The sequence below is a fragment of the Temnothorax longispinosus genome, chromosome 10 (assembly GCF_030848805.1).
Source record: "Temnothorax longispinosus isolate EJ_2023e chromosome 10, Tlon_JGU_v1, whole genome shotgun sequence".
NCBI classification, from domain to species: domain Eukaryota; kingdom Metazoa; phylum Arthropoda; class Insecta; order Hymenoptera; family Formicidae; genus Temnothorax; species Temnothorax longispinosus.
In genome coordinates, this window is record NC_092367.1 from 8,850,544 (window position 1) to 8,877,631 (window position 27,088).

The 27,088-nt window shown below is 31.6% G+C and overlaps 2 protein-coding genes across 3 annotated transcripts in view; one reads left to right on the plus strand and one right to left on the minus strand.

The window, feature by feature from the left end:
* On the plus strand, positions 1–21,854 carry Lanb2 (laminin subunit gamma-1). 2 transcript variants are annotated; one of them, XM_071791748.1, is made up of 24 exons: positions 467–584; positions 2,462–2,508; positions 4,468–4,726; positions 5,783–6,084; positions 6,391–6,596; positions 7,030–7,133; positions 8,914–9,102; positions 11,459–11,684; positions 12,027–12,456; positions 12,521–12,878; positions 13,200–13,388; positions 13,564–13,749; positions 13,871–14,073; positions 14,265–14,480; positions 14,714–14,984; positions 16,071–16,249; positions 16,519–16,649; positions 17,179–17,289; positions 17,728–17,926; positions 19,008–19,245; positions 19,369–19,544; positions 19,824–20,006; positions 20,126–20,243; positions 20,424–21,854. In XM_071791748.1, the coding sequence occupies exons 3-24, from the start codon at positions 4,510–4,512 to the stop codon at positions 20,657–20,659; spliced, it is 4,668 nt and encodes a 1,555-aa protein (XP_071647849.1). In that variant the 5' UTR covers positions 467–584; positions 2,462–2,508; positions 4,468–4,509; the 3' UTR covers positions 20,660–21,854. The 2 variants fall into 2 exon arrangements, with proteins under 2 accessions (XP_071647848.1, XP_071647849.1); XM_071791747.1 differs by lacking the exon at positions 2,462–2,508 and having other exon boundaries at positions 1–584.
* The window catches only part of LOC139821039 (syntaxin-6-like), a 13,923-nt gene continuing 7,574 nt past the window's right edge, over positions 20,740–27,088 (minus strand). Inside the window, exons 6-7 of the mRNA XM_071791749.1 lie at positions 26,799–26,893; positions 20,740–22,699 (exon numbers count right to left, since the gene is read on the minus strand). Of these exons, the coding sequence (XP_071647850.1) occupies positions 22,623–22,699; positions 26,799–26,893 (172 nt within the window). The 3' untranslated portion in view covers positions 20,740–22,622. The remainder of the gene's footprint in view (positions 22,700–26,798; positions 26,894–27,088) is intronic.

The window sequence follows — 27,088 nt, forward strand, 5'->3', positions numbered from 1 at the left end:
GGGGTGATGCATGGCGGGAGGGCCGAGGGCCGAGAGCCGAGAGCCGAGGCCCGAGAGCCGGGCAGCCGGGAGTCAGGGTCAGGAGTGCCGAGTGCAGCCCACGGGAGTCCGGGAGGTGGATGTGTGCAACTGTAAACGGCAAGCGGCGTCGCACCGTTACTCATCGGTGGTCCACGGCGGAGTTGAGCTCGCGCGTCGTCCAGCATCCATGGAAGGCTAATAGGAGATGCACGATCGATAACGATCGCTCGACGGCGGTGATCTTCGTCGATGGACGCGCTTCCTAACCTCAAAGATAACCTCGACACTGCCGTCGGTGAAATTCGTGAATAGCGAGAAGAGTCTTGCCGAGTATCCGGACAGAGAGAGAAAGATAGAAGAGAGAGAGAGAGAGAGAGAGAAAGAGAGATATTTTTTTACCTCGGAAGTATAAGATGAGAGGGAACACGATATGGAACCTGCTGTTGCTTGTGGGATGCTGCGTCCTGGCCGATCCTGAGGCCGATCCTTCGGAGGAACTGTTTAATCGGCTGCCGAAAAATCGCAATGAGGACAAGTGTTACGATGAGAACGGCAGGCCGCAGGTTCGTCCCGATTGTTTATGTTATTTAAAAAACGTAAAAAAAAAGGATTATTATCTATTAGCTTCAAAAAGAAAGAATATATTACAAGCTACTTTATTTAATATAACCGATATTGTGAAAAATCAAGAAACACGGTAGTGTTTTGCGCTAAGTATGTATTTGACAGAAGTATTTTCATAATAGTGCTTTTTTACTTGTTTCCTCATAGAGGAAGCTTTGTTTTCGTTAAAAAAAAATTTTTTTTTGTTTTTCTGAATGTGTTCAGAATGTTCTAAAACGTCGAAAAATTGCAATTTTAAAAAATATCTGTATGTATGTATGTGTGTGTGTGTATGTGTATGTGTGTGTGTATGTGCCAAATTTACCGAAATTTCTATAAGTCCAGAATTAATCAACCAAATCTTAACGAATTATATATGAAATAGGGGTAGAAAAAACTGAAGAATATAATAGAATTAATAAAAATTGCTAATAATCAAGGGGTTCTTTTTTTAATAAAATTTTGAATTTTTTCAGAAATGTTTGTTTATGCTTTAATTTCCGCAAATTTGGAGATATCGATCTATTTCTAATTTTATTATATTTTTCAATTTTTTCTACCCCTATTTCATATATAATTCTTTAAGATTTGGTTGATTAGACTCAGCTTTATACGCGATCAAAGGTCCCTAATTTTTAGAAAAATGTCTGTAATAGCTTTAACTTCTGTAAATTTTAAGATATCGGTCTATTTTTAATTTTGTTATATTCTTCAGTCTTCTCTATTTCTATTTTATATAATTCTTTAAGGCCGGTATTCATAGTCGGGTCTTATATTCAAGATCGTCTTAAGTATAGTCTTAAGGCGTCACTTATAGTCATCAGTCAATCAGAGGGCTGTATTAGCATCTTAAGACGTCACTTCCTCTATGAGGAAGCCAAGTGCAAATATTTTCACATAAAATTGTATCAGAAAAGGTAGAGAGGTTGTACAAATCCTTTTTTCGGTGCAATGTATTTCATATATATTTTTATTAATTTTTTGTATAAGATGAATAATATTTTTACATAACATTTTAATATTATAACAATAATTTTTTTACATATAATTATCTATTATTATAATTCTCTATTATGTAACGCTTGTGATTTTTACTTAATTTTATAATGTTAATTTTTTTTATATAATTATATTTTTTAAATGCAACATATGTATTATTTGTTAATCTTTTTCTGACATTATTTTTTCAAATCAATTTTGTTTAAATATTTTTTAATAAAAAACAGCTACCCGTGCTTTTCTCATCGTCAATTAAATCAGTTCGTAGCTCTGGATTTTGGGAGGATGTTAAGGTTATCATGGGGTTACTCCAAGTTACTTGAACCCGCAGATAAATTGTGTGGGCCATGATATAAATGGACGAGATATCATTCGCGAAGCTCGCGAGATATATCTTCTGTATTAGAAATAGAATCCTTTACTATTTAGGTCAATTAAGATTTGAGAAAATTAGACCTGATTAAATTTCTTATGTTAATAATACTTTTTATATTAATTAATATTTTTTAATATTAATCACAGATAAATATTATCTAATTTTATATTTAACGTATTTATTAATTATTTTTATCATGTAAATTTAATTGTATTGAAGAATATAATACAGTTATATCTATATTTATATTATATCTATAAAAGGAGACTTTTTTTTTTATAGTAAATTTATAATTCTATTTAAAATATTAATATTAAAAAATGTATTAAAAATTGTTCTATTACCTATTTAAATGGATTTATTGTTTATCTAATTTAAATTTTAGTTTAATTTTAAATAACAATAAATCTATATAACGCGTTGTTACATTAAAAATGTAAAATAATATAAAATATATCGTAGAAGGTTTCTCGAGCGTTACACGAGATGGTCATGTCTCTCAACTAATTGTAAGTATATATTCTGTTCCATTTCTATCACCGACCTTTTACATAATCTTTAATTGTGACTCATATTTCTGTAATTTAACGCACAATGTTCTACCATTGTTAAATTAACTTGATAAGGACCCAAAGTAAGGGTACGTCGTTATATTAATGAATTACCGCCAGTTAGGCCGACTCACACGTCTTTATTTTATTATTTTATATTGGCGAACTATAATTGTATTGAATATTGTAGAAGATTTATTATTTATTATAGATTTTAACAGAATAACTGTGATACAATTTATTAAGGGGGGATTCCAGTTTAGCTGGACAAAAAATGATTTTTTTAGGAATTTTTTTTTAGAAAACTAAGTGATATTGGATTGATTTTTTGATGATATAAAAAGGCATTTCTAAAGAAGAAAAAAAGATGTCGGTTTTTCAATTTTATTAATTTTTGTTGTGTTGGCATTCAACTTTGTGGCACAACAATATCGGTAGCGCAACGGTTATCGGCATGCAGTGTAGCAACGAGCTGATTTATCTGAAAGCAAAAAGCTAAAATTTTCTTTAAAGCTTAGTCAATTACGCGGGGGTTGAACCTAATTGCAAATAAAAATATGAAAAATTGAAGGAATTACAGCAATCGCAAGAAAAGTGACATTTTTTTCGATAAAAAAAAATCAATCTTTTATTGTTGATAAAATTGTTATAAATAAACAATAAAGTGGTAGATTCAATCCCTGGAGAAAATTATAAGGAATCGAATCGTACTTGGCAAAAGTTATTTGATTGATTACTTTTTGAGTTATTCTGCACGCCAAGTTAGAAAAAGTAGTTTTGAGAAAAACGCGTTTAAGGGGATGTTAAATACCGACAATTGCAGTCAAAGCTCGTTCTTTGAAACGGCTTTATAGATCGCAAAATCCTTTTACAGGAGTAAAGTATAGGTACTAATGAAGAGTGGGATTATAAAAAATTAGTGATAATTGAAAAAAATGTAAAAATGTTGTCACCTCATTTTCTAATATAAACAGTTGTATAAGTAATATGTACGAAATGAAATGTTCCCACTCTTCAGAAGACGTACACAAACAATAACGTACCTTTGAAATTGATTGAAAGCCTGGAATAAAAATGAGAGCTTCGAAGAAATTATAACCTATAACCATGTCTATCCTTGTCTATCATCATTTTCTATACAAGAACAGATATAGAATTTGGTCGGTAATACAAACGGCTTTAGCATCCCCTTAAAGTTTATTTTTTTACTGTTAGCCGAAAAAGCACGTAAAAATGCATGAAGAGTTCAGTATAAAGGTTTTTGAGGTCGCTGAATACGAATCTGATATCAGATTTTCAAAATTCAAAATGGCGAATTCAATATGGCAGGTCAAAAGAGTTACAGTTGAATAAAGAAAAGTTTTTGATATTTTCACGATACTTACAGTTACTTAAATAACGCTCAGTCTGCTATTTCGAGCTCATAAAATGTTTTTCTCTTTCTCGAAGAATTGTTGTTCGGCGGTTTTTATCACGGTTTGCACACGCGCGCGCGCACACATACACACACACACACACGTAAATACAGATACACGTTTATACCAGATAGGGCCAAACATATAGTTGAGAATCTAGGCACGTATAAACAAAATTTTATTGTTTCCACATCGATAGAATGTCGAGGAAACTGTAAAATCGGTACAGCCGCATACTTGTGCTGTATCCGATTCAAAGCGAGTTTCACTAAAGGGCTCTAGTTTCGTCAATTTTATAAATTTAACGATAACACTTTGGGAATATATTCTTGAAGCTCTCTGCTATTTATTTATGCAAGAAAAAAATTTTGACTTATTTGACCAAGCAAACTGGAATCCTCTCTTAAAGTATATATAATTGTAGAGTTATATTTTAAAAGTAAATTAAATAATGTCATGCTATAAAAATTTAATTAAATAAACATCGCGTGGTGTGTTTTAGAGATGTATACCGCCGTTCGAAAACGCGGCTTTCAACGTGCTGATGGAGGCGACCAACACGTGCGGCGAGGACCGTCCCATCGAATTCTGTAAGCAGACGGGCGTGCAAAAGAAGTCGTGCGAAATTTGTCGACGCGGCGATCACTCAGCTTCTTTCCTCACTGACCACGATAATAATGACAACGCTACGTGGTGGCAGTCGGACACCATGTACGAAGGCATCGAGTATCCCAACCAGGTCAATCTCACCCTTCATCTAGGTACATTCTTGTTGTAATATATCTGGGATACCCTAGTAGAAGATTTTTGTGTCTCTACACTGAGAGACATAGACAGTCGCTGGTTTATACTTTCTCTCTTTTTCTCCATGTCTTTCTTCCATTCTCTCGCTCTCGCTTACTCTCATTTGACTTCCTTATCTATGAGGATGTACGCGCGATGAGATAAATCATACAGTGTACAAAGGATGATAGAGAAACCACAGTGCTCTCGTGAGCTTTAAAAATGAATTTATTCTTACGAATTTATTTTTGTTCTTAATTGATTTAGAATCTGGTTCAGCAGTTAGAATATTTTAACTTAGAAATTAGAACGTTTTGGTCAAATTAGAACCAATTGGTCAAATTTTTCGATTGTGTATTTTAGACAAATTTAATTAAGTTTTACTTGAATTTAATTTACACAAACTTCAGGAATTTTATCTTGACAAATTATGTATATGTCAATCACAGTTATTTTTTATGGTTTTTTCTTCTGAAGTGGTGAGGAGAAGAAGAAGAGTATACAAAGTGGTCGAAGTTACATACAATCTGTACACCATATGTTCATTCATTAAAGCATCTACCTTCTCTCGCATCTTCTTGCATATCACTATACTTTTACGACTGTATTGATGTGTTATGATCTTATTGTTAGAAGATGACATTTCTAACGATAGAAATAATTTGACAATAATTTTAATAATAATTAATTTAAAAAAATAGTATTTTTAGATCTACAAATTTTGAAGAAAGTTATATTAATCATAAAATGTTTGAAACCGGAATAATTTTAATTTGAAATTTTTTGATATTTTTAATAATAATTTAGATATTTTAAGCATTCAGACTAGATAAAGCGCCTTATATGTATATATATTTGTATAAACTGTTTAAAGATTGAAGTATTTCTGAATAAGAGTAAATAATACATTAATAATTAATTAATTCTTTATTTGTTATTTATATATTTTAGATATAATCTATTATATACATAATTATTAGTAGCACTATTTTTATTTATAACGTTTCATAATATTCTGATTTTAACATGTTTAGGAAAGACATTTGATATAACATACGTCAGAGTACTGTTCGAGTCACCTCGGCCGGAAAGCTGGGGTATCTACAAGCGGAAGAACGAGAAGTCGCCGTGGGAACCTTATCAGTTTTATTCAGCGACGTGCCGGGATACGTACGAGCTGCCCGAATCCAAAGAGACTATTCGCGGTGACGACACTCGCGTGCTATGCACCTCAGAATTCTCTGACATCTCTCCGCTCACCAAAGGCACCGTCGCCTTCTCGACCTTGGAGGGCCGACCCTCCGCCTATTACTTCGAAACCAACCCCGAACTTCAGGCAATTAACAATTGTTAAAAATATTATATTCTTAGTATAATATATAAAAATCAGAAGGATAGTTTTAATTGTGTCTGTAAGATATAATAATATCTTGAATTTTATATTAAAAATTAATTTATTAACGAAATCAGAGAAATTGCAGCCATAAAGAATAATTTAATAACTTAAATTGGTATTTAAAATACAAAGTAATTCAAAAAAACTTAGACTGCTTTAACAACGTAATTAAAAGTTTTTTACAGACTGCCTATATTTATTATAATTATCTAACAGGTGGTTTAACAAACGCGGTTTGTTTTATAGGAATGGGTCCAAGCGACGGATTTAAGAATCACTCTGGACAGGCTAAACACATTTGGCGATGAAGTTTTTGGCGACGCACAAGTGCTGAAATCTTATTACTATGCAATAGCCGATGTAGCGGTTGGTGCAAGATGCGCCTGCAATGGCCACGCTGGAGAATGCGTAAACAGCACCAGTGTCGACGGCAGAACTCGCAGAGTCTGCCGGTAATAATTTCCTTCTCTTAGTAGTGATTTTTAGCACATACACGCATACACACAACACACACACACACACGCACGCACACATACACACACACACGCAATTACATTTTGGCATTTAATATCTATTTATCTTTCTTTTCTTTTTTTCTTATTTTTCAAGGCTTCGGTGAATTTTCTGATATTATGTCAAAATAATCATCAAAATAAATTACTTTTTAGCATTACACATACAATTGATAGATTGTGATAAAATGTTTTATTTGCAATAAGATAGATATTTTTAAAAGTAAAATTATAACATTCTATAATTAAGTTAAATTAAATTAGAATTTTCAAACTACCAATAATAATAATAATAACAATTCTTGTCACTTTGCTGCTACCTTTGATAAGATTGTAAGTAATGCTACAAGTTAGAAGCTAAACTTATTCGCAGATGTGAGCACAATACTGCTGGTCCAGACTGCAACGAGTGCCTACCTTTTTACAATGACGCTCCTTGGGGCCGTGCCACAACTACAGATGCGCATGAATGCAAACGTAAGTATTTACGTAAATATTAGATGCATATTTTAATAACTTTAAATGCAATCATCAACATACAACAAATTTTGAATATTAATTCCTTCAGTATCTAAATAAATATTAAAACTGATAAAAAAAATCTATTGAAATCAATGATTTAATTTATTTAAACTTTAGCAAGATACAAGGCAGAATTTAAAACATATAAAACAAGAAATTTTAGTTATTATTGAAATTTAGTTATTAAAAGTGGATAGTGAAAAAAAGAATTATTTTCATCCTTTGCTAACTTTATTTATTATTCTTTTTTTCATTATCTTTATTTTTAGCTTAATATAATTATATCTAATTAGCTTTAACTGTAAAATTTAATTAGCTAAATATAATTACTATAATTAGTCTAAAGTTGTGTTGAGATTAATCTGAATTGATTAGAAAAAGAAATACATAAATCAAAACAAGAATCGTGTAGTTAAAAAAAAAGATAATAGAATGTAGTTATGTAAAAGTGCCAATTTTTATATTTCTATAATCTCTATTGCAAGATATTGTCGGATATGTGTAATGTGTTATACATAACAGAATCAACTATCAAAAGCCATTACAATTAATCATGTAATAATTTTTTTTATTTTTTATTTAATATTATTATAGAATTTTATTCGTAAATAACTGCTTTTCTAAAATAACTGCATTTATATGCGAAAAAAATGTAGACTTAGGTCTTGGTGCCTAACGTAATATGTATCCAATGAGAGACACGGTGAGCATTGCAAACACCATAAGCGACTGCACCTTTGCCATTATTACCTGATACCAGCCTTGCCTTTTACGTTCATCTCCCACTCTCTCTCTCTCTCTCTCTCTCTCTCTCTCTCTCTCTCTCTCTCGAGTGGGGATGCATGGCTTGTGGGGAAGGTACACGGCCGTTCAATGCACTTTTGTCTGCATTCGGTGTACCACAATACCGCGATAAAAGCATATCTGTCCACTGATCAAAATCCTCGAAATCCAGTATAATAAAAGACATAATAAAAAATAGATTTCCGATAAATACCTAAAAAGCAATTTAAGGGAGTGTAATTTGAACAGATCATGTGAAATTTAAAGTGACAGTGATCGAGTATGTGTAACAGTTGAAGTAACAATTTGACATTTATAAGCGAGCACAATTAAACATATAATTATACGATTAAACAATTGTAAATTGTAATCAAATTATAATAATAACCAATAATAAGAAATAAGTTGAATTATAATGCATCGACCTCTGTGAATGTTCTCAGACCGAAAAAAAAATGAAATTAATCGTGTTATTAATGATAGCGAATTGCATATTGCCGTGCACGCCGCGGGATAAAATACGCCCTTGGTATTCAGGCTCCAGTAATTATTAACAATGATATATTGTTTATAGAATTGTTCATAATGACATTATATGTATTAACAAGATATTGATCACGATATTCTAAATAAAATTTATATATCTTCGTAAAAACATTTAAACTTCAATATTAAGTTATTATTAAGTTATTAAGTTATTCAAAATTATAATTATTAGATAAATATAATTAAATAATTAGATTTATTATTTATTTAATGCAACTTATTCTCAACAATCTCAACGTCTTCCTGCATTATTCCTTTTCATTGTTATACAATAAATTTTAATATTTAATGTTCAAAAATAATAACATCATCTTGTATGAGGAGGATATATGTATTTGTTTCTTTTTCCCACATTTAAAAATTCTGTAATTATTTTATTAATTCGTTTATTTATTATTTCTTGCAGCTTGTAACTGTAACGGATACTCGGACAGGTGTTACTTCGACAGGGAACTCTATAAGTTGACCGGTCACGGAGGTCATTGCTTGGATTGTCGAGCGAATCGCGATGGCGCCAATTGCGAACGGTGTCGCGAAAATTATTATCAACGACCTGAGGATAACTACTGCATTGCATGCAACTGCAATGAGATTGGTAATGCTATAATAATCTTAAATCAAATAATTGCAATCATAAATTCGGTAATTTCTCAAAAGACTCCGCACATACCTTATGGAAATTGACTTTCGGTGAAATTGGCTGAAACTTTAGAAATAGTTTATGTGATCAAACGTTATAATAGGCAAAATTCAATAATCAACCGTTTAGGCGCTATCGTTCAAAAGTCAAAATGAAATGTTATTTCAGTACTATTGTAGTACAGTGGATTTCAGAAATAAATAGTTTATGTTATATTGATCGAAAGTTATAATGGGCAAGATTCACAGTAATCGACTGTTTAAGGATGTATCACTGGTACAATCTTAGACAAAAGTGCATGAAATTTGAAATACTTGAATATCTACGCCTAACGCATAGTAAATCTAGATGTAAGATACTCAAATGATAGTAGGAGTCTTATTTTTACTCCTACAAAGGTATTTTTTACTTTACAAATGTTTTTTCCAGTATTATTTGCGATTTTTGTAATTTATGAGCCTAAACTTTTGGCAGTAAAAATGCCCTGATTTCAACTTTATAACGTCAAATTATTAATAAAATTAATAATTAATAATTAATTATTAATTAATAATTAATTATCATTAATTATTAATTTATTTCTTTAAACGGTGTATAGTGAAGACAATTGAAACTTGACAGATAGTTTCATCTATTCGTATACTAGATGTACAAAAAAATTCAAAATATTGGTAGCGCTCCTTCAACATTTTTTTAGCTGTTTTATCCGTCAAAATCGTCTCTTCCCATAAAAATACGTGTAAAATCAGTGAAAATTAAAATCGTTATATCTCAGCAACCGTTTAGTGGATTCGTTTCTACTTTTTTTGTAGCACATCAGGAAGACTAAAAGAACATTCTTACAAATTTTTATCCACTTGGTAGCGCTTTGAAAATAGGTGCAATACATCCTTAAGAGGATCCTGCCGTCTGTATTACCGACAAAAAGTTCTCGGTATAAAATCGACCGTCGTGGAAAGCATTAGCGCATATTATACTTTAACTTTGGAGAAGGATTTTTAAATCCATAAAGCCAATAAAAAGATATGCGTTTAATAAAAATGTCAGTATTACAGACGGCTTTAGGATTCAAATTACAATGTATTATTTTGCAGAATCGCACAACTTATTCTTTTTATTAATACAAAAATATGTATTTATGTGAAAAAATATGTACATGCATGTATATACACACATATGTATGAATTATAACCACGAAACTAACCACGCTGTCATATCTCGGTCGCCAGTCGGGCTTCATATATGTGTGTATATACATGTATGTACATATTTTTTCACATAAATACATATTTTTGTATTAATAAAAGAATAAGTTGTGTGATTCTGCAGAATAATACATTGTAATCCACTGTCCCGCAATAGCACTAAAATTACACATTAGGCCTGTTCTTTTTAATTGAACTTCTTGCACGGTTTATTTTTTATCTCTTTCTTTTTACGTTGGAGAGAAAAAGAAAAAAGATGAATTGTGCAAGAAGTTCAGCTAAATAGAACAGACCTCTTATGTTTTACTTTTGAACACTCATAGCTTGATTTTATTGTGAATCTTAAGGTGCCAATTCATGGGACGCTGAAAAACAGCGTTGAGCGACGTCACGTGACATCACTATGATGCCAGCGTCAAGAAAGAGAAGTTGGATTTTTCCAACTTCAAGCGTCAAAGCCAAAGCAGCGCGAAGACGCCGAAATTTTGACGCTGTTTTCCTTTTCATGAATTTCAATTGACGCCGGCGTCAATTGTGGTCATGCGACCTTCTTGCCGCTGAAAATGAGCGTCGAGCGTCAGCATGAAAAGGCACCTTTACTCATTGTGACTTTTGATCAGCATCATAAAAACCATCTATTTCTAAAATTTCAGCCAATTTCCAAGGTATGTGCGGGGTCCTTTAAATTAACATCACAGTTTTCCCTGATAAAAAAGGATAAAGAATTTTACTTTATATACCCCAAGGGGGCCTTAAAGGGCGTTTTGAAGGGACCCCGTACCCAACCCTAACCTTCAATTCATCCTACTACCTTACTCTTTCCTACTTTCCTACTTTGGACCAACGGTTTAACGTCTCTTCCGAAAGACGGAGCCCAGTTTTCTCCGCATCTGCACGGAGGGGCGGGCGCGGTTTTTTCGGAAAAAACTTTTCCATGATTCATGGCTCTAGTGGACTCGAACCTGGTTCCTCAGATTACGAGTCTGGCGCTCTACCACTAGACCACACCGCCGCCTTAGTTTTCCCTGATATAAATATAGATTAATTCTATCCTAAATCAAACTCTTTTATAATAGGATAATAAATTAAAATTTAATAAATGGTAGGTTCGAGAAGCTTGCAGTGCAACAGCGAGGGTAAATGCCAATGTAAACCTGGCGTAACAGGCGATAAATGTGATCGCTGTACGGCCAATTTCTACAATTTCGGCTCACAGGGCTGTACCTCCTGCGAGTGCAGCTTGGCAGGGTCGGTAGACAACGTTCCCAACTGCGATACTGTCACGGGGGTTTGCGTCTGTAAAGAAAACGTCGAGGGAAAACGCTGCAGAGAGTTAGTCTTGTTATGCTTCAACTATTCAATCAAGCCATATCTTTTTGAGATAGAATATTAAATTAACCGACTCACACTTTAACATATTGACTGCCAACTTATATTAAATGATAAACTTATAGCTTTTTGATTTTTTAGCTTACATTATTATTAAAAAATAGTTGAAATATTATATGTTTAGATTATATAGAACTTCTCGCACATTTGCAATAACTATTCTTTGATTAGTGTGTAATCAATTTTCATTATCGCAAATTTTAATTTTATTTTTAATTAGGCTCTGTTGATTTTTCCTTCTGCTAAAAAATTGAAATCCACTAATTGAATGCCAAAATTGATTAGGTGTCGACCAGGTTTCTTCAATTTGGCAGTGGATAATGAGTTCGGCTGCACTCCCTGTTTCTGTTACGGCCACTCCTCGGTCTGTCGGCCAGCGACCGGTTACTCGAAACTATTCATCGAGAGTATGTTCGTACGAGGAAACGAGCGCTGGTCCGCATCCGTAGCCAGTAATCCGATTCCGTTGCATTACGATGCATTGACGCAGACGGTTTCGGTTACCGCGCTTGACCGTGACAACGTATACTTCCTCGCGCCTGATAAATTTCTGGGAGACCAACGAGCGTCATACAATCAGGATATATCGTTCATACTGAGGATAGGGGAAACTGGTCCGGCTCCTACGGCACGCGATGTAATTTTAGAAGGTGGAAATGGCGAGCAAATCACGCAACCGATCTTTGGCCAGAAAAATCGTTTACCGACTGTTACAGTGAGTGTTTTTATCTTTACTTCATTTTCTTACAGTATTGCATTAACATGTTTTATCTTTACAGCCTCAAGAATATCGGTTCAAGTTACACGAGCATGGCACTTACGGCTGGCAACCGCGATTATCTTCTCGTGCTTTCATGTCAATTTTGTCAAACTTGACCGCCATAAAGATCCGCGGGACTTATACGCATCAAGGCCGAGGATTTTTGGACGATGTGAAATTAGAGACGGCTCATCGTGGCGCAGCCGGCGAGCCGGCCGATTGGGTGGAACATTGTCAGTGTCCTCATGGCTACGTCGGTCAGTTTTGCGAGTCATGCGCGCCCGGATTTCACCACGACCCGCCCAATGGTGGTCCCTTCGCCCTTTGCGTTCCTTGCAACTGCAATGGACATGCCGATATTTGCGAGGCTGAGACTGGTAATTAAATTTTATTACATTATACGCTTTAAAGAGAGATAAATCAAACTAAACTCTAGAGATAAAGTAACTTTTTAGTTTTAATTCTTTGCGATTATAATCTTCTGGAAAACGCGAAATTTGAATCAAATTTATTTATTATCGCATTATTTGTCAAATTACGTTCGTCTAATAACTTTAACGACTTTTCGAGCATATCGCAAGTGTTTCGACTCTTGCTCTTATCTAATTTTTCTGAAAGGGTGATAAACTCACATAAATATAGGCATTTTAGAGTGTTTAATAATATTTCGAATATGATATTTTTTCCCTACATTTTAGGGCAATGTATCTGTCAGCATAATACTGCAGGAAGCAATTGCGAGCTATGTAGTAGAGGATATTATGGTTATCCATTGAAAGGAACCTCGGACGATTGCAAACCGTGCCCTTGTCCCGACAATGGGCCTTGCATTCTTCTAGGCAACAATCCGGATCCTATCTGCTCCGAATGTCCTATTGGCAGGACTGGTAAGTATATGTGTATAGTTTTTACAAATACCTTCTTCAAGTACTTTAACATAAGCATCTAAGATAAGCATCTATTAATATATCTATAAAGATAGCGTCTATTAATATATTTCTTGCTTTTTTCTCTCTCTTTTTTTAATTGATTAAAGGTCATAAAATGTACGTTCTTGTGTAGGACCTAGATGTGAAACATGCTCCGATGGTTACTACGGGAATCCTGAAAGAGGTCTCGCTTGCCGTCCTTGCGATTGCAACAACAATATCGACTTAAATGCAGTTAGAAATTGTAATCACGAGACGGGAGAATGTCTTAAATGCGTCAATAATACAGCTGGCTTTCACTGTGAGGAATGTCTAGCCGGTAAATATAAATTGAGAACTATTTCATAAAGATCCATTATATAATATTTCTTCCACAAATTTCTATAATATATAATATGTGTGTTCGATTATATTTTATATTGTTATGTTTTGTATAATAGGATATTACGGAGACGCATTGTCGGATCGCAAGGAAGACGGGTGTAAGTTGTGTCAGTGTTATCCACCGGGTACTTTGGAACTTGAGGATGGAAGAATCGCGCCGTGCGATCAATTAACGGGACATTGCGTCTGTAAGCCGCACGTTATAGGTCGCAATTGCGATAAATGCGAGGAAGGCTATTACCATATTATGAGCGGGGAGGTAAAGTCTGCTAAATTAAAATAAAAGAATAGAGATAATTTAATGATAACTGATACAATGAATTATCAAGTTATTGATCAAATAACACTTTAACTAACGTGTTGTTTATTTCATGTACAAAAATTTGTATATTACTTCTTTTAAAATTGTTTTTAAATTGCCTTAGTAAAAGGTACATCTTTGTATCCCAGGGTTGCACGCCTTGTAACTGCGATTTGGAAGGTTCTTATAATCGCACTTGTGACCCGATAACAGGACAATGTCAGTGTCGACTTGGAATAACGGGTCAACATTGTGATGCCTGTGAACCCTATCAGTACGGATTTAGCCGTGAGGGCTGCAAGCCTTGCGATTGCGACAGTATCGGTTCCCAGGATTTGCAATGTGATGCAAACGGACAATGTCCTGTAAGTATCTATACCTATATAAAATTAAATAATTCTGTACAAATGTAACAAAATGGGCAATTACTAGGATTTAAATTAAAATTACGTGTTTGCGCAGTTGTGGTATAAATCAAATCAACTGTAAATTTACATAAAAATTTTATTATTTTTTAGTTTTTATTTATTTATTTTTTTTTCACAATAAATTTGCTCCTTTTTATCTTTTGTTTAATACTTTTGACGATTGTCGGTAGTGCTTGACGAACGTTGAAGGCAGGCGTTGTGATCGCTGTAAGGAAAACAAGCATAACCGTCAGCACGGTTGTATTGACTGTCCCGATTGTTACAATCTTGTACAATCGGCAGTCAATGATCACCGACGACGTTTGGCTGAACTTGAAGATACCCTTTATAAGATCAATAGCAGTCCAACTGTCATTAAGGATTCAGATTTCGAGAAGGAGCTCAAGAACGTACAAGATCGAGTAAAAACGTTATTGACTATCGCCAAGCGAGGATCCGGCAGTAAATATTATTAGTCATCTATTTTGAATTGGAAATTAGATAATAATTATATATAATTAAATAATGAAAAATTATCTAAAAATTATTAAAATTATTTTAATGAAAACTATAAATGGTAAAACCCCTGTTTAGGGGAGGCAGCTCCTATAGCCTTGACATATATTATAAAGGTCACTCTCTTGAATAACCTTCAAAAAGTTTTACATTGTTCGCTCGTTCTTTATTAAAAATTTATTAATAAAAAATTTTTGAAAAATATAGTAGTTATTTTGAGTATTGAAAGGCATAAACGACTAATATATATGTGGAAATATATGAATGAAGTCTTTTAAAACAATGAATCGTTAATATATTGAAGTCTTTTTGTTAAAGCAGAGAATAGTTGGTATAGAAAAGTATATATACAATTTTTTTATGTGTTAGAAAGCATGAATACAAAGTATGCTTTAACCATAATTGTATGATTATAATTGTAAATATTATTTATTGAATGCGTGGGCAGGGGGGCTCCGCCCTTCCCCCTGCACTCCCACCCCGAAAAAACCAACCTAACCCGAATTATACAATGATAGACCTCATTTCGCCCTGTAAGCAGGGGTGAGGTAGGGTGGACCTCGTTTCGTGTGGATGGTTTTCTGGATAGCATTGTACTCTCCACGCAAAGCAAGATCCACCTCACCCTTGCTTTGCTTACAGGACGAAACTAGGTCTATTATTGTACGGTTCGGGTTTTCAACTTTCCACGAACCGAGATCCACCCCACTCACCCCTGCAGCAGGGGAAGGAGCGGTAGCCCCTTCCTCGCCTACATGTGTATTATCTATACACATATTAGCAAATTACTTTCCTTAGCATTGACACAAACTATTATATTTCTCAGTTACATTTGTTAATAACTTTTTAACAAACAACGGGCGACGACTAAAATCTTTTGAATGTTGTTCAGGGTCATGATCTTGACAACATATGACAACATATCAAGGTCATTGGAGCTGCCTCCCCTAAACAGGAGTTTTACCCTATAAATATTTAATATTGTGATTTTGCTTATATTATTGTAAAAGTGAAAGCTAATACCTTTATTAGGTGCGAATAAAACGTTAGTGGAACAGCTAGGCGAGCTGCGTGAGCAATTAAATACGATTGACAAGATCTATCAAACTGTGGACGTGACGGCGAATGATGCACGCGATATAACTGAGGAAGGTTTGACGAATATCGACGAGGCAGAGAAAGTTTTGGATAAAATCTACGAGCAACTAACGGTAAATAAAATTTTGCTCCTTTATAACAATTTCAGATATTGACTGTACATTGTAAAAGATTATGTAGGAATATATTATTTTGTAACATAATATACTTGTTAACGCATATAAGCTGCAAAATTTTCTTTACATATATGTTCTCTTATTTCTTCCTTTTTTCTATTTCTAAAAGCTATTCGAAAGATTCGATTATAACTTCATGAATAACTCTTATTTTAAATTTATTAAGTTATATATTAACTAATTTATAATTTTATGATGAATGACAGGAGGCGGAAGATTACTTGGGTACAGATGGAGCGAGCGCTTTAACTTCGGCAAAATTGCGCGCTGAGCAAGTCGGCCAGCAGAATCAACAGATGACATCGATCGCACAGGAGGCGCGTCTACTCGCTGAAGTGTATGTATTTTGCATTATAAATATGTTAACCTTCCATGTGCATATGTGGGTCTACGGCGTCCGAGCCAAATTGCTCGTAACTGTAAAACTTGCAAGCATGCCAGAGAATATTAAATAAACGATATTTATCAAAATAAACTATAAAATCTTCAACTACAATGTAGACAGATATTTTGTGATTTTTTTCAGATTTTTTTAAATATTTTAGATAGGGAAAAATAGCGTCAAACGTGACACCCAAATATGTACTAGGAAGGTAACGAAAAATATACGGAGGGTTAATAAAAAAAAAAAAGAATTTTTCCGGAGAGTTAATTGCAATTTCCATTTTGTTATTTGTATTAATAAAATAGTTTTCTTCTATTCTATAGATCTTTTTAAAGATAAAAGTGAAGAATTATTTATAAATTATTATTAAATAAATTTCTTCAAATTACTATTATATGTATATACCGAAAAGTTTTTAGTGATTATATTGTTATAATATTATATAATATTGTTATTCAATATTGGGATTCTATTTTTTTAGAAATACAAACGAAGCCAAGAAGCTTCATATGCTGGCGGAGCAGGCGCGAGACACGACATTGGAGGCTTACAATCTCGCAAAACAAACGATATCGAAATATTCCAATATAACGTTAGTAATATTTTCTTTTTTCTCTATATCATTTCTAATTCAAATAGGAAACGGCTAATGCGAGTCAGCGCGGGACTTGGTGCGCGATAAAAACAAATAATTTAAAACAAAGTTAATTTAAACGAACTGGGGCGGTACATCTGTCAAAGAATAACGCAGGTGTCCTAAGGCCAGCTCAGCTCCGTTTAAATTAACTTTGTTTTAAATTATTTGTTTTTATCGCGCACCAAGTCCCGCGCTGACTCGCATTAGCCGTTTCCTATTTGTTTTTGACCTTTTCACGAGTCTAACATTCTTATCATTTCTAATTATTTATAATATTTAAAATTTATAAATATTATTTATTTATTTAATTTATTAATTTGTAATTACTATTTAATATTTTCGATCTTCTAATATAATCTGTATACGTAAAGCATTAAAAAAGAGATTCTGTAGGGATGAAATAAGAGATCTGGAGAACAAGTTGGCGCAATTGGAGGATCGTATGGACGAAGTGAGGAATCTCACTGCCATCGCAGCTACCAAGTCCTCAGCTGTTTCTCAGGAAGCGTTAGATTTGCTAATTCTCGATTTAACACTTCCTCCAGTCGATATCGAGCAATTGCGACAGCAAATAGAAAGCGTTAGCAGTGTGGTAATTATGATGTTATAAATAACTACACAGGTTTTATATATATAATATATATATATATATATCGGTAACGAAAAACTATACACATCATGACACTCCCCGGAAAATTTTACCCCTATTTTATATACTTTTGGTAAAAATTCGGTCGAATAGTTTAAGAGTGTATAAAGAACACATACAGACATACAGACATTCTATTTTATATATATATATATACATACAGAATTATAATATATGAATTTGCGTCAAAAAGAACTAATCTAACTGACAATAGAAAAGCTCTCAAGCTATACAATCAATATCATTAACCCGTTGACTGTGTATGACGGCTATAGCCGCAAAAATAAAAGTAGCCAAGAGTGTGTATGACGACTATAGCCGCAACGTAGAAAACAACAAAGTAAAACTTTCTGAATTTGCTTGAAACTTGTTACTCGGGGGTTTCTGGGGTCGCTGATTACTAATCCGAAGTCAGATGTACAAAATTCAAAATGGCGGATCAAAATTACAAAAAAAAGGTCTGATTTTCATGAAATTCGGTACCCTTATGTTTTTTGGGTCTCTGAATCCGAATATAAAGTCAGATTTTCAAAATTCAAAATAATAATAATAAAATTTCGTCTATTTTTTGTAATTTTGATCCGCCATATTGGACCCGCCATTTTGAATTTTGTAAATCTGACATCATATTCGGATTCGGAGACCCAAAAAACATAAGGGTATCAAGTTTCATAATAATCCGATGAACTTTTTTTTCAACACACTTTTGGCCCAAATAGTAAAATTCTCTTACACAACCAATGGGTTAATTGAGGAAGAATAGGGGATTTTAATGCTCCAATGAAGACTGTATTTTAAAGTCCGACAAAAAATCGGCGCGCAGTTTACTAGGTTGGAAAAATCTGTGTACTTGGACATACAAAAGAATTTATTATTGCATATTTCTCACTTTAATAACGACGTGTTGCTCTTATTTTCCTTATGTAATGACATTGATTGTAATCTAACTGATCTCAAAATCTAAGAAATAATATAAAGGTTAATGCTAATACAAAATCTAAATAATCTATGTGTTATAAAATAGAGCTTGCAGATCAAAGAGCAAGCGCAACTCTTATTGGAGCAAAACGAAAATCTTATGAATGAAATGGTTGATAAAGTTAGAAGGAGCGAAGAACTTTTAGATAGAGCTCAAGATCAACAAGCCGCAACGGCCGAATTGTTAGCTGAATTGGATGAAGCCAACGAGACGGCAAATGATGCTGTCAAACGTGGCGATCAGACATTGAAAGAAGCTCAGGAAACCTTGAAGAAATTAGGAGGTAAGTTCTGTGAAAAAATGTAGAAATTTTTTATTCTATGAAATTAGACAAACGGAGAAACTCATGAATTTTTCAAAATTTTTTTCTTTAAGAAACTTTATTCTGATATTTATATTGTATTAGAATTTGATGCTGAAGTGCGACGTGAACGTGTTAAGGCTCAGAGCGCCTTGCAGGATATCCAAAAGATTGAAGACTTGATTACTAACGCTAGTGCAAAAGCTAGAGAGACGGAGAGAGTGCTAAATGGTTCGGAAGGTAACGCTAAAAGTGCACGCGAAATTGCGCAAAATGCTCAGGTAAAATAGTTAAAATTAATTTTTATTTAAAAAACTAAATTATTATATAGGTATAATGAAGTTATTACATTTTTCTTTCTTAACGAAAACACTATACTATAACTTATATATCTTTTATTTTTATTTTTTCAATACTTATTTGGTGATACTTATTTTCATTCTTATATTTATCTTATTATATTATACGTTATTTTTTTTCATTACATGTAAATGATATTATCATTATATATACATATTAGTATGTTATAATATTATAATTATTACATATTATTTCTACAGACTTACGCGGATAGAGCGAGCACTAACGCGAATGACATCAGAATGGAAGCAAATAAAACTAAAATTGAAGCTCTACGACTTGGAAATGAAGCCGAGAAGTTACATCTTCGAGTTGACACTACGGATTCCATGATCAAACAATATGAGATTCAAATGACCAAGGATGCCAATATCACCGCTGAGGTAAAAATTTAATTAAATCAGCTAAGAGAGAGGAAAAAGGGATAGGAAATAAAACATTAATTAATTAAAGAACAATCCGAGGCTGTTTCTATTTTCTAATTCAATTGTTTGATTTTTAGGCAAACTATAAAGTTGGCCAGGCGAAAACTAATGTGACTCTGGCGTCACAGCAAGTTGATAAGGCCTTATTAGAGGTTGCCGCAATTATCAGGGAACTCGAGAATCTACCAGAAATCGGTGAGTTCAAATCTCTCTCTACAATCACTTGACCTTTAAATTTTATATTCGTCTATCTCTAATATATATAAAAGTCTATTTCTAGATTTTGTTCTATAGTCATAAATATACTTGTTTATATTATTAGTTATTGCGAGTTTGATCATTTTTCTTGAACAAAACTTTTATTTTGCAATTTAGACGATGCCGATTTGAATCGCTTAGAAGAACGTTTAGTTGCCGCTGAGAAAGAAATAAAGGCTGCCAATCTGGATCAACGAATTCGCGCATTGACGGATGCGAAAAATCTACAAACGCAGTGGGTTAAAAATTATGAAGATGAGGTTAGCAGACTGCGAATCGAAGTGGAGAACATTGATGATATTCGAAAGGCTTTACCAACTGATTGTTATCAACGCGTCCGTCTTGAGCCTTGAAATTTATCTTTTTACACATTATTCATTTTTGTATCATTTTTTAAGAAGTATATTATAAGCTATACGAAATGTTTCAAGTGTATATCCTTAACGTTAAGATTCAAAGATTTAAAACATTTTTTTAGGTCAAGGATCTTTTTAAATCGTTAAAACTACGATTTTTTAAAAGAGGATATTAGAATTTTATAATATGATAATATTTAACAATTCAGATTAGATTTTCCAGCAATAAGCAAACTTCTTAAATAATAACATAAAGATGAACAAGTTTTTATAATCTTCAAAATTTTAAAGAAATCTACTTAATAATTTTAAACAAATACACTTAATGATTACTTACATAGATTCTTAATGATAAAAATTTCGTGATTTGCAAGGATACGATTAAGAATTATTTAATAGACTTTTGATACACATCTTTTTCCAAGCAAATAAATTTTTATAAATTCTAAATGGCATTCTTAAATAATCTACATAAAAGGCATTTTGCATGTTAGGCTAGGGATGAATTTTGTGCATAAATACATATGCACGCAATGGCAATAATAAACATTTCATACCAAAGATTCTTTTATAGTATATATGTTTGGATTTATCATTCAATTTACATCTCTTCTCTATTATATTTGTTATAATGGTTATTAATCATGTATAAATATGTATATAGATTGTGTACATCCATAACATGTAACTGCCATGTCAATGCATGTTAGTGCATTATTTGCAATGATATAGAATTTAAGAAAACAATTATGTTAATTTTAGACGTGTTTTTCGGCCTTTACGAGATAGTGGAACAATGAAAAAGAGAATAACGTGAGTAATCAAAAAAGTAATAGCAAAGCTATAATTTCTGGGATAATGAAAAGACAAATCGATATAAGAATACAGTTAAAAAATCCATTTTTATATTAAAATAGAAATAAAATAAAAGATCTATTTTTTCCTGTATATTAGTAGAAAAACACCGAAAAATATATATATACAGTTTAGAGTAATATAATCATAGCATTTTATTATCATAAACAATCATTCATGTTGCTATGAAATTTGCCTAATCACTCAGATAATCGAGACTAGTTTACATATATATTATATTTTTATATAGGCAAGATAAACAAAATAAAAGAACATTTTTATATGAAAACGTTCTACAGATTGTAATGTTTAAGGAAAATAAATATTTTGAAAGTAATTATAAGGGATAACATTATTATCATTAATTATGCATGCTATATAGGAAATTTAAGTGTTAGGTTGATGTTATACAATATTTTATATATATAATATATATATATATATATATATACATTTGTCCTTTTATCTTTTAACTCAATAATATTACTTCCATATTTCTTGCAATTATTCACGAAGTTGATTGAAATGTTTCATAACTTTATATCACACGTGCGTGGAAAGTGGCCCATTACGCGCGTGTTTTTTGTGCGACAAATAGCCAATTCCACACACGAGAAATTTTCCACTCGAAACAGTGCGGTAATATCTCATTATATTATTGGAAGAAAAAATTAGAAAGGATAATATATATCTAAATAACATTTAAAAATTTTTAAAACGTTCGATCAACTTCATAAATCACTAATATCTTCCAAACAAAGAAAAAACATATTTAAGATTAGAGATGTTTTGTTAGCGAAGAAACAATTTTAATATATTTTATATATTACATAACATTATAACTATAATATATGATATGAATATATATACTTAATTAGTTTATATAGGCAATTATAGAAAATACTATTGCATTTATTACTGGTGAATGACATTTAAGAGAAGACCATTATAAATTATTATAACTCTGTATTTATTTCTAATATTCATAAAATTTCACTATCAGTAATAGGTCAAACGGACTTAGATTACACTTAAAGCTACAAAAGAAATCTTTATCATAGGAAAGGAAAAAAGAGGGAAGAAGCTGGAAGAGACGAGAGATGATTCATTTAATTATGAATAAAATGATTAAAAACACCAATATAGCAGTCAACACTCCAATGGCTACCCATTGTCCCCGATCTAAAACAAACGGAAAGTAACATCACATGCGTCACTCGAGATTCTTACGAGATCGATGCGAATCACGAGATTAAATTGCGATTATGTTTTTTATCGAGACATTCGTGATTAATGATAACATCCTGACAAGATTACGTCGAAATTCTGGAATTTCGACTTTTTGACATTTATTCTCTTCAAGTTTGCCCGTAAAAAAACATGGCAAAACATTCTTTGTTATTTAACTTTAAACATGGTAAAATTACAGGAATAAAAAAAAACACTATTTTGATGAGATCAATATTTATATAATTACTCACGAAATTGTGATCAAAATTTCAAAAATTATTTAGGAACATAACATATCACACATCATTATTACACATTATTGCTACTAATTATTATTGCATCTTTAGTATACGTTACTTTAAAAATTTTTTATGAGATTTTTAAAGCATTTGACCAGATACGAATAGATAATTTCGTGAGAAATCAATTAAAAAAAAATTAAGGAAGTAGGAATATTTACAGTTGTTTATAGCTCACAATACAAATTGGTTCTTATGTTTTATTCGTCAATGTATTCTATTTCTTTCTTTTTTCACAATTGGTCGTCGACGAGAAAAAGAGATAACAATAAAACTACATCTTTATTCGATTACATTTACAATCTACGCTCTTCTTTTCAATTCACACAGATATACTAACTGTCTCATGCAACTGCCTTCGCCATCAAAGAAAAATATATAATTTTTATTATGTGTATGCTTTATATGTATTTTAACACATTTTTCTTATACTTTTTTTCAGTTTTGCAAATTTCTTACTCTGGTCATGAAAAAGTTATATTTTTTCACATTCTTCAATTTTAAGATAACCTCTAATAAAATCACTTATACAAGAGTTTTCTGTCTCCTTGAATCTTAATTCTGAAATAAATTAACAATTGTTTGAAAACTTATTTAATTTTTAAATTTCTTTAATTTAAACCTTCAAATTTTGTATTTCCAGATTCTTGAAAGTCTTAAATTCTTCGACTATTTTATATTCACGTTTTCTTAAATCTTTAGATTTCGAGCAAGATTTGATTTCTTAGACATTATATATACTTCTTTATTCTAAAGTTTTAAAATTGTTGCTTTTTATTTTAATTTTTTACTTTGAAAGTGGGATTCTAATCTTTCAAATCAGCTTCTTTACATATTTAGATATTTAATTGTTTTTAAATTCATAAATTTTTCAATTATTTTTCATATTTTGTTTTTGTTAATTATGTAAAATGTTTATCTTTTACTAAAAAAATTATTTGATTTATTTCTTCAATATTCTCACGAATATAGAACTAAGATAGTTTTCAAGATTATCCTGTATTTTTGCAATGCTTAACCCTAGAACACCACACTGGGTATAGCACACCTACGTTTGTTATTAAAATACTCGCCGTTTCTATATAGTGAAAGTTAGAAAATCAAAGTGGTAAGGCAAATAAACTTTTGTTCCCCCTCTACGATTCTTCACGCTGCGCAGCCTCATCTGCCGTAGATGTATGACATGTCATTAAAAACAATGTTGGGTGTGCTACACCCATGTGTGGTGTGAATGCTTTTACGTCATAGTCAACTTTTGTCATGTCTAAACAATATATTTTTTAAAGAAATAGTTATTTTTTATTTCTTTCTGAAAATTACATTTTTTACCTTCAATAAATGAATCTTTTTATATAATACAACGTTAAAAGAAGAAGTAATTTTTTAGAAGCAAATAGCGCTTTTTTGTGAGTCAGAAAATTTCTACTCGGGCTTTTTCTGAAATTAACTTTTGTTTTTACTTAAATGTTAATCGTAATTATAATGATACAGGCGCGTTCTTGACATTCTGGTGTTTAAATTAAAAAAAAAAAGACATGTTCAAAAATATCGACTTTTCGAAAAATTATTGATAATTGAAATTACACTGGGTATTATACATATACACCCAGTGGTGGATTCAGGATAAATATGCAGTATAGCGCCAACCTCTCCGATTTTGTTGAAACTTTGTTATTTTGTGTATTTTGGGTTAAAAAAAAGATTCTGAGAAGAAAAATCGTCGCTCATGTTCCGTTTGTTTATAAGAGGTTTTGCGCAAAGTACGTGCTAATATTCCAAGATATGGGACAAGGGAAGTCCATTTAATTGGATATTTAGCCAAGTTCCAATTTAAAAGAAAATTTTGTCGAAATGAACGTATTCCTAATTTTTTAAAAATAATTAGTGAATTGTATCCTATTACGTCATAATTATATATTTCAAAATTATAATTGTTAAGATTTTCCACCCGTAAGGCGCGCACTTTGTTTGATTATTGCGCATGCGTATTAATAAAAAAGTAAAAATACATACATAAATTGTCAATTTCTTACTTACCGACATTGAAATATTATAAATATTAATTATAAACAAATGGAACATGAGCGACGATTTTCCTTCTTAGAATCTTTTTTTCTACCCAAAATACACAAAATAAAAAAGTTTCAACAAAATCGGAGAGGTTGGCGCTATACTGCATATTTACTATTTAGGTCTTTGTGTATTGTAATATCTTGAGCTCTAAAATTTACATCGGTCGATATAATATATTTATCTACCACGATCTATGCCACAAAACATTACTTGTTTGCATCTAATTAAAGGATCTTATTTTCTTATTTTATTTTCATCTTTATTTTATTTCTACTTACAACTAGTGCTAATCGTAATTAGTGAAAAAAGCATAACAAAAATGCAAATCGTGATTAATGTCACTGGATGCCAAAACAAAAAAATGTTAATAAAGATTTAGATTGTTTCTTTATTAGTAGAGAAAAGCGCCCTATTATGATAGGATCCTAATATGAGATGGCGGGGTTTTTTCATGATGGGTTCAACAGATGGGGCCTATATAGGGCCGTTTAACTTAACATATCTCATGTTAGGATCCTATCTCATATAATAGGGCATTTTCCTTTACTATTTATAAAATTGGCCAATAATTTACAAAATTTTTCTAAATTATTTCTGGATATTAGAATTTAAAAAAAGAAAGCTACTCAATTGTCTTCAATTATTATATATTATTTGTTAAAACTGGTTACCAATTATTATTAGTATTAACTCGTTATTAGCCAGTAATAAGTTAATTACTTACTAAAAATTATTAATAAATTCTTGATTTTTAAAATTACCAAGGAGTATTTATTAATGAATAACAAAATTACTATTATTAAAATAATTCAATAAACATTTAATTAAAACAAAAATATAATAAAAAATAGAATAAAAAATGTAATTAATGATACAATAACAAAAAATTATCCTTTTAAAATAATTTAGACATAATTTAGTAAATAATCGTAGAACGAATAATGATATTAGTCCAGATTATATAAAACCAAATTTTGCACTAATATATTACAATATCTACATTACATATAAGTTATTCATGTGCAACATCTCCCTTTCTTCAACGATAGAGTTTTAAACAAATTTAAAACTGATATTTTTCTAATTTAATGAGAAACTGTTGTGTCTCTTTTAAATTTCTAAATATTTCTCCTAAAAATTCTAAAAATTGTGCTTGTTACATAAAACTCAAATTTGTGCTACAAATATGTAGAATTAAGTACCTATACTCTCCCGATTTTCAATAACCACATTTCCTTCATCTAAACAAATGTTTTAAAGAATAATTGAATTGTTAAAAAACAATTCAATGACGTCAATAAAAAGTACTGTAACTTTTTAAAACCATTGTTTTTGTATCCTCTTTTTAATTATATATATTTTATATTTATATTTATATATATACGTTTGTATATATTTCAACTTATACATTTAACGTTTTATATTTTGCTTGTATTTTTAAAATCATTTAAGATTGAAAATATATCCAAAAATGCAGTTACAATATCTTTTATCGGTAACCTCAAATTGTTTAAGGGCGCAAGACAATTAACACGACAATTAATCGCTGGAACACAGAAAACAATTGGCGATCGTAGTTGACAGGGAGGAGAGAGAGGAGGGTTTGTTATCAGAGACGAGATCAGTGACGCTGGATGTCACCGGGGTAGTAGGGGCGGGAATGTAATTGTTATAGTTACCATTACTCATGTGCAGCACTTTGGCCATCTTCTTCATAGTAGCGTCCAACTTGGAGTCCGTCGTCTCTAATTCATTCCCAAATTCATCCAACATCCTGCAAAAAAATTTATCTTGACGCGTCATAATAACAATGTAATAAGTAATAATTATTGTTATTATCAATATTATTATTATTATATGTATATAATTAATTATATATAATTATATATATATATATATATATATATATATATATATATATAATATACAGTGTTCTGTGACTCGAGGTCCATACATTAAGAGCATATTA